General features: G+C 34.0%; 1 protein-coding gene and 1 long non-coding RNA gene across 4 annotated transcripts; one reads left to right on the top strand and one right to left on the bottom strand.

The window, feature by feature from the left end:
* Positions 1-578: 578 nt before the first annotated feature.
* LOC140894468 (uncharacterized) lies at positions 579-1,345 on the bottom strand. Its single transcript, XR_012153837.1, has 3 exons — positions 1,073-1,345; positions 962-985; positions 579-694 (listed from the first exon to the last, which is right to left on the bottom strand). It is a non-coding gene; the product is annotated as an uncharacterized lncRNA (long non-coding RNA).
* Positions 1,346-2,475: 1,130 nt separating this feature from the next.
* On the top strand, positions 2,476-8,209 carry LOC140864293 (U11/U12 small nuclear ribonucleoprotein 65 kDa protein). 3 transcript variants are annotated; one of them, XM_073268386.1, is made up of 11 exons: positions 2,476-2,715; positions 2,792-3,058; positions 3,133-3,214; positions 3,299-3,493; positions 4,026-4,181; positions 4,267-4,437; positions 5,823-5,910; positions 6,087-6,145; positions 6,689-6,754; positions 6,917-7,725; positions 7,823-8,209. In XM_073268386.1, the coding sequence occupies exons 1-10, from the start codon at positions 2,585-2,587 to the stop codon at positions 7,013-7,015; spliced, it is 1,314 nt and encodes a 437-aa protein (XP_073124487.1). In that variant the 5' UTR covers positions 2,476-2,584; the 3' UTR covers positions 7,016-7,725; positions 7,823-8,209. The 3 variants fall into 3 exon arrangements, with proteins under 3 accessions (XP_073124487.1, XP_073124488.1, XP_073124486.1); XM_073268385.1 differs by having other exon boundaries at positions 2,479-2,715; positions 4,017-4,181; XM_073268387.1 differs by lacking the exon at positions 7,823-8,209 and having other exon boundaries at positions 2,478-2,715; positions 4,017-4,181; positions 6,693-6,754; positions 6,917-7,003.
* Positions 8,210-17,426: the final 9,217 nt, after the last annotated feature.

The raw sequence follows: 17,426 nt of genomic DNA on the forward strand, positions 1-17,426 counted from the left end.
TCGTAAAAATATCAATACAGATACAAGGGGCATCTTCCCGGCTAATAAAAACTCCAATAATAATATATAATAACTGGGAACTCACAACGACTCAATACCCTCTCTGGGATCCACTGGCAGATGCACCACCAGAGGCAACAGAACCGCCTATATTACCTGCCATGGTAATAACAACAAAACCACAGCAGTCCCGAGGGACAGGGGTCAAACCACAGTACGAAGATCAAATAAATTATAGCAAAATAAATGATATGTAAAACAACTAATGCAATGCACGTGAATGGTACCAACGAACATCAGGTATCAAATCTGGATCCAAAGAGTAATAGCTAATATGTGGCCACCTGTGCTAGGGGGACAGTTCAAACACTGCGCGGCCCTACATCAGTACGCGTCAAGGGGGACAGTCTGCAGAACTGCGCGGCCCTTACGCTAGCTCTGATTTCTAAACAACTCATCAAAGAGTGGATAACAATATCAGAAATAAGAGGACAATGGCTCAATATGAATGCAATGCATCATTCATCACAATCATCATATAAAAACATATAAACAAGCCAATACATCTAATAGCAATTAGAAATTTTACATATCCTCATAAAGGCTGTAAGATAGCGATCAATTCGTATCTTAATTGCCAAATAATTACCAGAGTAATTCTTACAAACTTGGTGCAATCCTAATTACTCCAAACCTGAGTCAATTACCATTCCATCAAGTCTAACATATACTTTAATTTCCAAACAATTCAAATATTCGATTCTAGGGTCGAAAATACCCAAATTAATATTCTGAAAAATTCCGATAAATTCCCAAAAATACCAGAACTATTATATATTAATTCTAAGGTATTCCAAGACCCAAACATTCAATAATTCAACACCATAATTCGAAAATCCCTAATATACACATACTGAATTTTCAAAAATAATTTCATAAAAATAAGGAATTCGATCTATACCTCCAATCGGCTCAAATATAGCACCTACAACCAACAAATAATAATATATCAATTATTTGGATTCGAATTCAACCAAAAATTCCCAAATTCAAACCCTAATTCGAAATATACCTCAAAGTTCCGAATTGAAGGTCCAAACAACTCACACAACCTTCCTCCTAGCTCAGGCGGCGGTCGGACGGCGGCTAGGGGCGGCGAAGGAGGCGGCTGTTCGGAGATGGGTTTTCGAAAAGTTTAATAAAAGCTTACAAAATTGGTACTAAAAGAAAGCTCTCGTCGCGAGGATTCTGGAACTATGCTTGGAATAATTTTTGGAGCAACGACGGAGGAGATATCGCCGGTCAAAGGCAACGAAAATTGAAAAAAAATGAAAGGAAAAGAAGAGCAGAGCGCACGATAAAGATTGGGAGGAGAGAGAAATGCATGTAATAATATATTGTATGCTTTTGTGTGTGTTCTATATTTAATTGAGTCCAAACTTGACCCGGTTAATTTAATTCCAACTCTTGTGTGCCATAAAAATTAAATATGTATTTTAATACCGTCTATACACCGATATTTTCTAATACATATTTTTAACACACAATTTAATTATCTGGCTTAATTATTTTAATTCACCACTTTAAAATTATTATTATCAAATCTAACCAAATAATAGAGTAATTAGCATCGGGTCCTTACACATATGTTAAAACATGTACGATTATAGAACATAATCGTGAAATTAGTTGATTCATATGTTAAAACATGTATCTTTACTATCTTATAATAGTTGAGTAGGTTAGAATAACTGTTGGTTTGAGGACATCGACTTTTTTTCTCATTTTACCCTTTCTTCACATTTCTATCTTAATAATTCTTATACATCAATCCTTACTCTCACAACTTTGCAATTACGTGAGTCATGATCACCCAATCCATAACCTCTCAACTATCCCACTAAATCTCCCACTTATTCCATGTTTAAAAATAACTTTTATTTTACACACGCATAGCGTGTGCATTTTTTTACTAGTCTTTATAGAACATACTTGTGAAATTAATTGATTCATATGTTAAAACATGTACGATTATAGGTCAACATACTTGTGATATTAGCGGATTCATATGTTAAAACATATACGATTATAGAACATATTTGTCAAATTAGTGGATTCATATGTTAAAAATGTACGATTATAGAACATAATCGTGAAATTAATAGATTTATATGTGAAAACATGTACGATTATAGACATACTCATGAAATTAATGGATTTATATGTTAAAACATGCACGAGTGAAATTATTGGATTCATGTTTTAAAGTCAACAAAGTCGACCCAAAATCAACATGGTATACCAAAAATCATCGAGATAGACCCAAAATCAACAAGGTAGACCCAAAATGGATTGAGTCTACTTGACCAAAAAACCCAAAATCAACAAGAAAGACCCAAAACAATGGGATAGACCCAAAATCATCAGGGTAGATAAACTCAAAATCACCAGGGTAAACCTAAAATCGATAAGAGAGACCCAAAATCAATATATTTATCCTTAAAACACAAGTAAATCGACTTATGTATTTTTTTTTAAAAACTAAAATACCTTACAATCCACTCCCATCTCCCTAAATTTCCCTATGGCTGAGGTGATGGGGGAAGAAGAAAGAGCGGCTTGCCTGTTTGTAAGCCATCTTCCAGAGGCAATTCCTGCTGACATTCTTTCAAGACTCTTCTCCCACTATGGCGCTTCTTCCGTCCGCCCCGCAAGGTTCCTTATTCATCCATCAATCATTTGCGTGTTGATAGTTTTGTTTTTTCAGAAGAACAAGATTTTGTTTTTGCAGGGTGAAAAATTGTGCTTTTCTTGATTTCAAGAACGAAACTTTGGCAGCTCAAGCTCAGAAACACCTTCATGGGTTACAGTTTCTTGGCAAGGCTTTGTCAGTGGAGAGAGCTCGCAACACGGTGGCTGAAAATACCAAGATTCAAGACCTCCCCTCTGCTGTTAAAACCTCTACTCTTTCCAAAGATTTCTCTGATGGGTTTAGGCGGCCGAGTGAACCCATTGCTGAAAAACTTGGTGTCGACTATTCATTTCCTCCCCACTTTGAGTATGTGATTATTGATGCTAGTTTTTGTGTCACTCAGTATATCTTCTAACCATAGCTTCTCTGGGTTTCGTTAGATATGCATATCCACCACCTGATGGCCATATTCTGACCAACATAGTCAATGCTCTTATTGCTGTTCCCCGATTTTATACACAGGTCACATGTAGTTTTACGCCTTTTAATTCATATCCCACTTGCATTTTCTCCTTCTATTTATCCTTTTTTTATTCATCAATACAGGTTTTGCATTTAATGAACAAAATGAATATTCCGGCTCCCTTCCGAAAGGCACTGCCTACTCCTCCTCTACCAGGGTCCGTGCCTGTTCCGCCGCCTCCTTCATCACCACCACCACCACCTCCTCCCCCGTTATCCTCAGAAACTAACATTGAAGATTTATCAGGCAGCGAGTCAGAAATGGAGTCATCGGATGAGGTGATCTACTCTTGTCTCTGTTCTTTTTATGCACTTTCCAATTTATTTGAGTTTTGTGCCATCGAGAAGAGATTCATTGGAGTACCATTTACTGAAAAAACACGTTTGGAAAGCTTAAGGTAAGGACATTTTTCATGTTTTCTGTCTGTTTTGTTCAAGGATTATGAAAAGTGATATTCAAACCTGAGTGTTCATGATACCTTATTTTGTTGTTAACTTAAGCCTTTTAGAACTTCATGCATTTTTTACTGGAAAAGAGATGCTTTATGCTCTTGAAGAGAACACATAACTACAATCATTTTAGATTTAGGCCATTTAGCACATTTGAATTTTGGTTGATGTTTCAAAATCTGCAATCAGTCATCATGAGAACGCATACTGGTAGAGCTGTTTTTCTGTGTTTGATGCAGAAGTATCGCTGTTCCATTTGTTTCTTGGTCTAGTTTTAAAAATCTTTATTGCTTTACATATAATAGAAAATTCATTATTGGTGGGTGTCAATTGTGTGTTTGTTATGGTTTAGGAAGTGCAGGGAGAGAGAATGCCTAAGCGAAAGCGTATCAAGAGACAACCTATCGTGGGCCCCGCTGTCAATAAGGACGTGGCTCACGAAACTGTTGGATTGAAACCAGCAGCCTTATTGCCAAAAGAGAAGCCAATATTAAAAAGAAAGAACCCTCTACTGCAGGTTTCACCATTTGACATCTACATTCTATTGTAACTTGATTTTCTTCTATAGAAAATTTGTAATTTAAGCACTTGTATGTTTGTAGATAAGAATAGCACCAAAGCAGATTCAACCTGATAAGAAAGATGATGATACCGTGACGGAATTGCAAGAAACGATCCAAGGGAATTCTGATCGGCAACATTATGCTACACTAGAGGAACTAAATAGTGGAAAATTACCTCCGGAGGAAATTTTATCACTTCCTAGGTTTAAGGTATCAAATTTGTTCTTCTACCCGTTGATCAATTCATTATAATTTTTGTTCTTTTTCCTATTAATAATTATCTGTCTGGAATCAACACAACCAAGTCCCAACTAGGATTTTGTTACTTTGGATGATAAATTTAACTGTTTTATGTCTGCTTTTATGAATTTATGCACCCTCCATGGTCCTTAGTCAATGAAAACTGGTTCAGCTCATAAAATTTATGTTCTGGTAGTGCATGAAATAATTACAATGATATAGAAATATATTTACCGACTATCCCACAATGTCAGTTCTTAAATACTATAATACTTACTAATGGTATTATTCATATTATTTGTTTTAACATCAGTTATTTAACTAAAGATTAGGCAAACTCTCCTAGTTATAAATGTACTGCTAGGAATGAAGTATTGTTCATGAATTAGGATCGAGTTTGAACTATTATCAATCAGTGAGCGCCAAAGGTCACTGGATGAAAACAATCCCTGCCCTCCTTGCTTTCCAATATCTTCGTTTGAAAAGATTGCAGGATTAAGTTTTAGATTAGTCTTCTCCTCAGCATTTTAGAAACCTGATTCCAGAATGTAATTTGTTGTTGTAAAAACAAAATTGACATATTAAGAATTTTTAACTTGTAAATAAGAATAGACAGGAAAATCATGATCCATCTAACTCCTATATTCAGTAGTATGTGGGATTGAAGCTGACGGTCGGGACTCAAGAAACAGCTATGAAGTTGAATTGTTACTCCACGGTTAGGAAGAACCTAAAGATGGCCTTGTAGAGTTGCTTGTTTTAATGGTTTTCATAAAAGATGAGTGTTTGACAGATTAACAGATGCACTTTAGAGACTTTATCTAGTATTTTAGACATCAAATTGTCTGCAAGTCCTTGCATGGGTGATGGGACTAGTAAAAATTAGAAGATTGATAGTTATGCAATTGCACATGAATTATACTTCAATGCTGTAGAAAAGATAATTTCGCCAAGGGAAAAACTCTTCACGATGGTTTTGAAATATTTTTGATGAGTTATATCTATTTTCTTCAGTATTGAAAAAAATAAGGAAAAGGTGTCCACATTTACTACTATTTGGCTCCGTGTAGCACTTTCCTGGATATCAAGGCATCCACTTTTCCTCCATTTTAGTGCATTCCTTAGTGGCACATTTGATGGGAGTTGGTTTGCTTAAATCAAAGAATTAGGACAGAGTCTGTTGGGGCGTGAAAATTTCCTAGAAATGACATTTATAGGAAGACAGTACTTTTGGTTAGACGTGTGCAAAAATCTTCCATCTGATATGATAGTTATTATCTCCCGAGATTATTCTTTGAAAACTTCATCGATATTGGTGGACATTTACCTTTTGCTGTTTTTATTTTCTCTTACAGAATTATACTACTGGGGATCCTGCTCCTGTTTTATATGTGAAGAACTTGGCTAAAGATGTAGTTGTTGATGACTTCTACTTTATATTTGGTGAGTTTTGAACTGTTTTTTACCTAGCTTATTTGTCTTTCATTAAATTTATTTTCTTTCCATTACACATAGTTATTGTATTAAATATAATGAAAGAAAAAACACTTGGAGATCTTGTATTTTGCTGTTTGATTTTTGCCCTCGAAGGAATCTTCACTGTTCTTATCTTTATACAGGATCGTTTTTTGGAAGCATTGACGAAGCCAAGTCTAATCTACTTATTAAATTGATGCAGGTGATATATGTTTCCCTCTCTAGACTGGCAACCAAAAAATATCTAGCTATTTTAGTATTTTAAGCATAGGTTTATTTTTGTAAGTTTCTTCCACTCTCCCGCAAAGGAGAAAAACTCTATAATTGTAGAGCCTACCCGGCAAATGTACATGTCTAAGGTTCTGGTTATGTGTGTCAGATATAATGCTTATTTGTTTTTTTGTAGAAAAGTGGCATATTCAGTATTCAATCAATGAAAAGAACAGTGTTGGAAGCAGTTCCATTAGCTGTTGCCTTAGAAGTTTAAGCATCCATTCTGCGTTTTAAAACTAAATGACATGAGATAGGAGAAGTTCCATAATTTTACATTATGCATGAAATATCTGGCCAAATGCGGCATTAATGGAGAAATTATTAGTGGTGTATTGGAGGTTGTAAAATGGAAAGGTTTGTGATGCAAAACTCTTGCAGAGTCTCCAGCCTAGTAAAATGCAAGATAGTTTCCTGCCATCTGTTATATATTTACATGTTTGCAACTAAAGTGTTACACCACCTCTGGTTTTAGGAAGGCAGAATGAGGGGCCAAGCATTTGTTACATTCCCGACGGTTGAACTTGCTCACAATGCGCTGGTATGTTTTTTGGCACTGGAATTTATTATTTTCTTTGCTTTCATTTTTGATTGGGTATATGTTATAGAACTTTTGGATGAGTGGGATTATGTATTGTTTTCCTTCAGTTATTGAATAATATGTAGATTGGAGGTTGAATTTATTGTACATGATCTGTTGCAGAATGCAGCAAATGGATATCCACTAAAAGGCAAACCTATTGTTCTCCAATTTGGGAGAAGTCCTGCTTCTGCCAAGCCAACTAAAGAGAGCAACTATTAACACTTGATACTCCATATTCTTAAGTTGGTTGATGAATTTTGTGATCTCACTGGAGTTGTATATATATTTTTGGGTCGATTGGGTCTCGAACATGAGACTTCGTTGACGCTGAAAAGGTTTCATTTACATAAAAAAGTGCATCATCATCATCGTATAATGTATTCATTCTAATTGCCAAATATTTTCTCATACATAACACAACCTAATCACTTTACTCATCCTTGGAATGAAGAATGATCATGATTGGTTAACACAAAGATTTGATATATCATCTATTATAATATCTGTCTCCTTGGGTTTCTCTAAAACCTACTTTGAGCTGTCTTCTTGCCCTTTGCAAGGCACATCGCCTGATTTCTAGCAAACAGATCTGGGTGTTGGTTTACCACAGGATCATGGATACTATTGATCTTGGACGACTTGTAGAACAGATGAAGCTGTCCCATGCCGACACAGACCGAAAGTTTTTGATCGAGATACTTTTCGTCAGCAAATGCAAACAATACACAAGGTAGATACTGAGGAACATATTTTTGGTGGACTTTAAATCATCAACGGATCGCAGATGGGTTCTATATGACGGACCGTGGTTGGAGATAGTGTTACACTATGGGTTCAATGAATAAACAAATCCTGAATCACAGCAGAACACGCATAGGCCAGATTGAGGAGTGGGTGGAAACTTTATGGGCAGGTTTGCAAGAATTCAGGTAAAAATCTCCCTCAAAGAACCTTTAAAACAATGTGTTGGCGTTGGTATAGGCGAACATACGAATGCTTAACGGACTTTTGTTATTCATGTGGAAGGATTGGATTTTTTGCGGAGAAAGATACAGATAAGAGAAATTTAGCCTATGGGGCATGGATGCTCTCTGGTAGTAATAAACTACGCAACTCGCCAGTGCAATTATAACACACGGGGAAATAAAGTAGCAGAGTGCGCGAAGAACATCACGTGGGATCCATAATTGCAAGGGGTTCACCCAACATAAGGAACTCTCCCTCTCCGTGGGCCTAAGACAACCCCCACCTAGGAATGACAATGGGTCGGGTATGGGTAGGATATCGTGCCTTCATCCCCATCCCCATTTATTAAATTCATCCCCATATCCATACCTATCGGATATTTAATTCCATCTTCATCCTCATACCCGTCGGATGATCGGATATCCATACCTTATCCATATACCCATTTATTGTATATACTCCATAAAAATAATTTTTTAAAATTTTAATTATTTGATAAAACTATACTTATTTACTAGATTTTTATATCAAAATTTTTAAGATATTAAAAAAATGAAACATCGAAGAAAATTTACAACCAAAGACTTATATAAAAAATAAAACTTCTAAAAAATAGCATTAGTTTTATATTAATAATTTTCATTATTTCATCCAACTAACATAATTCAACAAAAAAAAAATTAAATTAGCATTTATTTAATATAAATTAATATGTATATATATATATATATATAATCGGATATGGGTAGGATACCACTACATCCTCCTCCATCCCCATTTACGAGATCCCCATACCCATTTATCTATTAATTTAATCGGGTTCAAAAAATGCCTTCATACCCTCCTCTGTTCGGGTCGGATATCGGGTTCCCCATCGGGTTCGGAGGAAATTGTCATCCCTACCCCCATCCTGTACCATAGGGATGTGGGGCCTACTTTATACAAATAAAAAAGAGAACCTTGTTACTAAAGATAAGGAGGAAGCTCCATCCCGCTGGGACTAATGATACCAATGTGATCATGCAAGAACCACAAAAGAAAAGTCCACGCCTGTGGACGAGGAGAGCCAGAATGGGCCAAAACAGAGAGACTCACTCTCCCACGAGCAGCAACGAGGACATACTCTAAAGCGTGCCCTCACTCGGGCTGAAGGTCAGAGCCCTCCTGAGAAGAAACAGATAGTTGGGACTACATCAACAATGAATTTCGATATATCTACTGTGAGACCTCGATTCTAATCGTCTAATCAAGAGTTAATCCTATCGATAATCAATCAAGATCCAAAAGATAAGACATAATTTTTTTTTTCAAAGTTGCAGCGCTCGATCGCATGAACTCGTGCGATCGAGCGCGCCATCCAACAAAACACACTGCCGGGAAATTGGAGGTGCCGCGCTCGATCACATGAACTCGTGTGATCGAGCGCGCCCTCCTGCGCTTTCTTCTGTCCAAGAATAAAAGGGGCTGCGCTCGTGCGATCGAGCGCACCCTGAACCCAGAAAAACATCAGAAAACAGAATAGGTTTTTTCAACTTTCAACAACAATTCAAATTAGATATTACAACATGCAAACATCAATATTCGATAACCAAAGTCGACTTATTCAATACAACAAGATTCAACAACAATTCGAGTCTAAAAAGCTCTCAAAGATTGGCATGCAATTTCATTTCTAAACCGAAGTTCCACTACTAACTCTCCCTCTTGTTGCTAACCAGGTCTTCGCTGACTTGATCCTGCCCCCTGTTGCCAAGTACACATACAAAACAAAGCAACAACCGAATAACTCCGGTGAGAAAGATATTCCAAGTAAAACAACATAACAAGCAATACAAGTAATGTATCAACAACATGCTTTCAAGACAACATAATCAAATCAAAGCTAATAATTTGCATGTTTTTAAAATCGGGATATCAATTCTGATAAATAAGGGATTGCTGCGCTGCTTTTGGGATCCCGAGGATGAGATCACGTAAAAACTCACCGACTCTCCCGATCGAGGTGGTTCCACGTATCTCATACCTCTAGACTTTGGTGCGACTATGAGGAGTATGCTGACACTAGGTGAACATCTACAACCCAGACCACTCACAACATAGCCCCCAAAATGTCTAATTAAAAAGGGCTGTTCTGCCTGCTGAAATCAAAAGTTTGGGGCTAATTGCATTCACACCCCCTGTGAAAAGTCTAAAAGGCATAAAACCCCTTAAAAATATTAATAGGCTAATGCATCCCTCAGTTTTTTAAAATGTAGCATATTTCACCCCTATGTTATACAAACTCGGGCATATTTATACCTTCTCATAGGGGTTTTATGCTAATTTTTTTAATACATAGGGTCTAACATGCTATTAATTTTACACAGGGGGTTTTATGTCTTTTAGACTTTTCACAGGGGGTGTTGATGCAATTAGCCCCAAAAGTTTGGCTCAAGATGAATGCATAAGGAACATTAAACATAAGCCACATAACAAGAACTCAATCAACAACAAAATACAAGTTCCACATGCTAGAACAAGTATTGATGCAAATATGTGATTTTAAGGGAAACTCGAGAACCAACTGTCCCGAGTATGCTATCCCGCTAACGATGACTGCTTTTACCTTTCAATGCAATAGCTCCAACTCTGGATAAGTTACAATAAAAGGTTATATCAGAAACTATACAACCTAACAACAACAACGACTCAATGTAATCTCTTTACCGTTCTTCGTCCAACTCTTCGACATCCAATGCTGCTAACACAGGTCTCGACAAACTCCAAACGAATCTGTACGGAGGCAAAGAAGATTAACAACGACGATCAACTCACAAGCCAAAGTTCAACAACACAAAACGGTTCAAAATCTCTAAAACTCAAACCGGCGGCATAACAATTATAAACTGAACAAATCGGAAACGCAGACAGCAGTATAACAACGATACTAACTCACAACGATGTTAATACAACAAAAATACTGTAAACCCATCAAATCTCAAACTCCAAATTTTCGAATAAACTTCCAAAAATAATAACAATTTCGAACGACGCTCTAATTCAAAACCGACTGAGAATAAACGATCAGAACTCTGCCAAGAACAACATACTCAAAACTCAATCGATTCTAACAACATCCAAAAAATAGAATGTATCTGATCGTAGAAATACTTACGATATAACGGAGCTCTCACTGCCGTGATCGCTAATCTGCCTTCAGAATTAAATTTCAATGGACTGATCGAGCTCGGACTGAAATCAGGAAGCTTGGAGTCACGTTTGGGCGCCTTCAATGGAGTCTAGGCGTGTTGGGGAAGAAGAGTGAGTGCTTAGACAAGTCAAACAATGTGTAGATAATATATAAAATCTATTATTTGCATTTTAGTCCCTGAAAAATTTGCAAAATAGTCCCTGATAAATATCAAAACGACCATCGAATTTTGAAAACTCTGATTATCTCAAATAAGCTCAATTAAGATAAAAATGGGGCGTTACAATTCTCCCCCTCTAAGAAGAGATTTCGTCATCGAAATCAATAAGAATCACAACTCATAAGATAGAATAAAAGACAAAAGACAGTAAGAAGAACTCACGTCATCCGAATAACTCTGGAAATCGCTCTCATAACGGATTCTGTCTCCCAAGTCATTTCTTCGACTCCGTGATGGCTCCATTGCACTTTCTCCAACGAAATCAACTTGGTTCTGAGTTGCTTCTCCTTCCGATCAAGGATCTGAATTGGTCGCTCAAAGTATCTCAGAGTCTCGTCTAACTCGGCTTCGTCAGGATGAAGGATATGAGAAGGATCTAGATGATACTTTCGTAGCATAGAGACGTGAAAAACGTCGTGAATACCAGATAAAGACGGAGGAAGTGCAAGTTTGTAGGCAAGATCGCCTAATTTCTCGAGAATCTCGTACGGTCCGATGAATCTCAGAGATAACTTCCCTCTCTTACCAAATCTGACAGTGCCTCTGAAAGGAGAAATCTTAAGGAAAACTCGGTTTCCCTGCTCGAAACTCAGAGGTCTACGTCTGACATTCGCATACTTTGCCTGTCTATCCTGAGCTAACTTCATTCTCAACTGAATGATCTTTACTTGCTCTGCCATATCTCGAAGCATATCCGGTCCCAAATCTGGTGACTCGGACAAACCATCCCAAAACAACGGAGATCGGCACTTCTTACCGTACAAAGCTTTAAAAGGCGCCATACCGATACTCGCTTGGAAACTGTTGTTGTAAGAAAACTCGGCAAGAGGCAAAGAATCCTGCCAACTAGTGCCAAAATCTAGCACTACTGCTCGAAGCATATCCTCTAACGTCTGGATAGTCCGCTCTGACTGTCCATCGGTCTGAGGATGATAAGCTGTACTCAGATGCAATCGAGTACCAAGTGTGTGACGCCCGGGGCTGAGGAGGCAGGGAGTGATCGCCGGTGCCAAGAGGTTGCACGGACAATGAGCGGCTCCTGGTAGGCTTCTAGGCGGAGGAAGACATGAATGAATCGATCCCGTGCCGAAATGAGAGGGGATTCTGAGACTGTGTAGGTATGGGACTACATAGTTGAGGAGGGTATAAAAGATTTCATATGTACTGCTCATATCAAGAAGGTGCATCTTCTTTTCGGAAGCTCATCACATAAGAACTCCAAAGTTAAGCGTGCTTGACTTGGGGCAATTATAGGATGGGTGACTCCCTGGGAAGTTTCTCAGGGTGCGTGTGAGTGAGGACATAAGCACGCTGAAAAGACCCATCTTGATACAGTGGGTTAGTTACAAATGGTATCAAAGCCGACCTCTCTTAGTACGGTATGGTTTGGGGACGAACCAAGCGGAAGCTGGTGGGCATGTGACGCCCGGGGCTGAGGAGGCAGGGAGTGATCGCCGGTGCCAAGAGGTTGCACGGACAATGAGCGGCTCCTGGTAGGCTTCTAGGCGGAGGGAGACATGAATGAATCGATCCCGTGCCGGAATGAGAGGGGATTCTGAGACTGTGTAGGTATGAGACTACATAGTTGAGGAGGGTATAAAAGATTTCATATGTACTGCTCATATCAAGAAGGTGCATCTTCTTTTCGGAAGCTCATCACATAAGAACTCCAAAGTTAAGCGTGCTTGACTTGGGGCAATTATAGGATGGGTGACCCCCTGGGAAGTTTCTCAGGGTGCGTGTGAGTGAGGACATAAGCACGCTGAAAAGACCCATCTTGATACAGTGGGTCGTTACACTATAGTGTAAATCTAGTGTAATTTTAGTTATACTATAATGTAATGCTAGTGTTATTTTAGTTATACTGTAGTGTTATTTTAATGTAAATTTAGTTACACTATAGTGTAAATCTAGTGTAATTTTAGTTATACTATAATGTAATGCTAGTGTTATTTTAGTTATACTATAGTGTTATTGTAGTGTAAATTTAGTTATACTATAGTGTAATCCTTGTGTAATTTTAGTTAAACTATAGTGTAATTCTAGTGTTATTTTACTTATACTATAGTGTAATTGTAGTGTAAATTTAGTTACACTATAGTGTAAACCTAATGTAATTTTAGTTATACTATAGTGTAATGCTAGTGTTATTTTAGTTATACTATAGTGTTATTATAGTGTAAATTTAGTTATACTCTAGTGTAAACCTAGTGTAATTTTAGTTATACTATATTGTAATGCTAGTGTTATTTTAGTTATACTATTGTGTTATTGTAGTGTAAATTTAGTTATACTATATTGTAAACCTAGTGTAATTTTAGTTATACTATAGTGTAATGCTAGTGTTATTTTAGTTATACTATAGTGTAATCCTAGTGTAATTTTAGTTATACTATAGTGTAATTCTAGTATTATTTTAGTTATATTATAATGTTATTGTAGTGTAAATTTAGTTATAATATAGTATAATCCTAGTGTAATTTTAGTTATACTATAGTGTAATTGCTTGTGTTATATTAGTTATACTATAGTGTTACTGTAGTGTAAATTTAGTTATACTATAGTGTAAACCTAGTGTAATTTTAGTTATACTATAGTGTAATGCTAGTGTTATTTTAGTTATACTATAGTGTTATTGTAGTGCAAATTTAGTTATACTATAGTGTAAACCTAGTGTAATTTTATTTATTATATAGTGTAATGCTAGTGTTAGTTTAGTTATACTATAATGTTACTGCAGTGTAAATTTAGTAATACTATAGTATAATCCTAGTGTAATTTTAGTTATACTATAGTGTAATGCTAGTGTTATTTTAGTTATACTATAGTGTTATTGTAGTGTAAATTTAGTTATATTATAGTGTAAACCTAGTGTAATTTTAGTTATACTATAGTGTAATGCTAGTGTTATTTTAGTTATACTATAGTGTTATTGTAGTGTAAGTTTAATTATACTATAGTGTAATTCTAGTGTTATTTTAGTTATACTATAGTGTTATTTAGTGTAAATTTAGTTATACTATAGTGTAAACCTAGTGTAATTTTAGTTATACTATAGTGTAATGCTAGTGTTATTTTAGTAATAATATAGTTTAATCCTAGTGTATTTTTAGTTATACTATAGTGTAATTGTAGTGTTATTTTAGTTATACTATAGTGTTATTGTATTGTAAATTTAGTTATACTATAGTGTAAACCTAGTGTAATTTTAGTTATACTATAGTGTTATTGTAGTGTAAATTTAGTTACACTATAGTGTAAACCTAGTGTAATTTTAGTTAAACTATAGTGTAATTCTAGTGTTATTTTAGTTATACTATATTGTTATTGTAGTGTAAATTTAGTTACACTATAGTGTAAACCTAGTGTAATTTTAGTTATACTATAGTGTAATGCTAATGTTATTTTAGTTTTACTATAGTGTTATTTAGTGTAAATTTAGTTAAACTATAGTGTAAACCTAGTGTAATTTTAGTTATACTATAGTGTAATGCTAGTGTTATTTTAGTAATAATATAGTTTAATCCTAGTGTATTTTTAGTTATACTATAAGGTAATTGTAGTGTTATTTTAGTTATACTATAGTGTTATTGTAGTGTAAATTTAGTTATACTATAGTGTAAACGTAGTGTAATTTTAGTTATACTATAGTGTAATTCTAGTATTATTTTAGTTATACTATAGTGTTATTGTAGTGTAAATTTAGTTACACTATAGTGTAAACCTAGTGTAATTTTAGTTAAACTATAGTGTAATTCTAGTGTTATTTTAGTTATACTATATTGTTATTGTAGTGTAAATTTAGTTACACTATATTGTAAACCTAGTGTAATTTTAGTTATACTATAGTGTAATGCTAGTGTTATTTTAGTTTTACTACAGTGTTATTGTAGTGTAAATTTAGTTATACTATAGTGTAAACCTAGTGTAATTTTAGTTATACTATAGTGTAATGCTAGTGTTATTTTAGTTATACTATAGTGTAAACCTAGTGTAATTTTAGTTATACTATAATGTAATGCTAGTGTTATTTTAGTTATACTATAGTGTTATTGTAGTGTAAATTTAGTTATACTATAGTGTAATCCTTGTGTAATTTTAGTTATACTATAGTTTAATGTTAGTGTTATTTTAGTTATACTATAGTGTTATTGTAGTGCAAATTTAGTTATACTATAGTGTAAACCTAGTGTAATTTTAGTTATATTATAGTGTAATGCTAGTGTTATTTTAGTTATACTACAGTGTTATTATAGTGTAAATTTAGTTATACTAAACCTAGTGTAATTTTAGTTATACTATAGTGTAATGCTAGTGTTATTTTAGTTATACTATAGTGTTATTGTAGTGTAAGTTTTTAATTATACTATAGTGTAATTCTAGTGTTATTTTAGTTATACTATAGTGTTATTTAGTGTAAATTTAGTTATAATATAGTGTAAACCTAGTGTAATTTTAGTTATACTATAGTGTAATGCTAGTGTTATTTTAGTAATAATATAGTTTAATCCTAGTGTATTTTTAGTTATACTATAGTGTAATTGTAGTGTTATTTTAGTTATACTATATTGTTATTGTAAATTTAGTTATACTATAGTGTAAACCTAGTGTAATTTTAGTTATACTATAGTGTTATTGTAGTGTAAATTTAGTTACACTATAGTGTAAACCTAGTGTAATTTTAGTTAAACTATAGTGTAATTCTAGTGTTATTTTAGTTATACTATATTGTTATTGTAGTGTAAATTTAGTTACACTATAGTGTAAACCTAGTGTAATTTTAGTTATACTATACTGTAATGCTAGTGTTATTTTAGTTTTACTATAGTGTTATTTAGTGTAAATTTAGTTATACTATAGTGTAAACCTAGTGTAATTTTAGTTATACTATAGTGTAATGCTAGTGTTATTTTAGTAATAATATAGTTTAATCCTAGTGTATTTTTAGTTATACTATAAGGTAATTGTAGTGTTATTTTAGTTATACTATAGTGTTATTGTAGTGTAAATTTAGTTATACTATAGTGTAAACGTAGTGTAATTTTAGTTATACTATAGTGTAATTCTAGTATTATTTTAGTTATACTATAGTGTTATTGTAGTGTAAATTTAGTTACACAATAGTGTAAACATAGTGTAATTTTAGTAAAACTATAGTGTAATTCTAGTGTTATTTTAGTTATACTATATTGTTATTGTAGTGTAAATTTAGTTACACTATATTGTAAACCTAGTGTAATTTTAGTTATACTATAGTGTAATGCTAGTGTTATTTTAGTTTTACTACAATGTTATTGTAGTGTAAATTTAGTTATACTATAGTGTAAACCTAGTGTAATTTTAGTTATACTATAGTGGAATGCTAGTGTTATTTTAGTTATACTATAGTGTAAACCTAGTGTAATTTTAGTTATACTATAATGTAATGCTAGTGTTATTTTAGTTATACTATAGTGTTATTGTAGTGTAAATTTAGTTATACTATAGTGTAATCCTTGTGTAATTTTAGTTATACTATAGTTTAATGTTAGTGTTATTTTAGTTATACTACAGTGTTATTGTAGTGCAAATTTAGTTATACTATAGTGTAAACCTAGTGTAATTTTAGTTATATTATAGTGTAATGCTAGTGTTATTTTAGTTATACTACAGTGTTATTATAGTGTAAATTTAGTTATACTAAACCTAGTGTAATTTTAATTATACTATAGTGTAATTCTAGTGTTATTTTAGTTATACTATAGTGTTATTGTAGTGTAAATTTAGTTATACTATAGTGTAAACGTAGTGTAATTTTAGTTATACTATAGTGTAATTCTAGTATTATTTTAGTTATACTATAGTGTTATTGTAGTGTACATTTAGTTACACTATAGTGTAAACCTAGTGTAATTTTAGTTAAACTATAGTGTAATTCTAGTGTTATTTTAGTTATACTATATTGTTATTGTAGTGTAAATTTAGTTACACTATATTGTAAACCAAGTTTAATTTTAGTTATACTATAGTGTAATGCTAGTGTTATTTTAGTTTTACTACAGTGTTATTGTAGTGTAAATTTAGTTATACTATAGTGTAAACCTAGTGTAATTTTAGTTATAATATAGTGTAATGCTAGTGTTATTTTACTTATACTATAGTGTTAACCTAGTGTAATTTTAGTTAAACTATAATGTAATGCTAGTGTTATTTTAGTTATACTATAGTGTTATTGTAGTGTAAATTTAGTTATACTATAGTGTAATCCTTGATTA

Source organism: Henckelia pumila, chromosome 4, assembly GCF_033568475.1.
Source record: "Henckelia pumila isolate YLH828 chromosome 4, ASM3356847v2, whole genome shotgun sequence".
Taxonomy (NCBI): Eukaryota; Viridiplantae; Streptophyta; class Magnoliopsida; order Lamiales; family Gesneriaceae; genus Henckelia; species Henckelia pumila.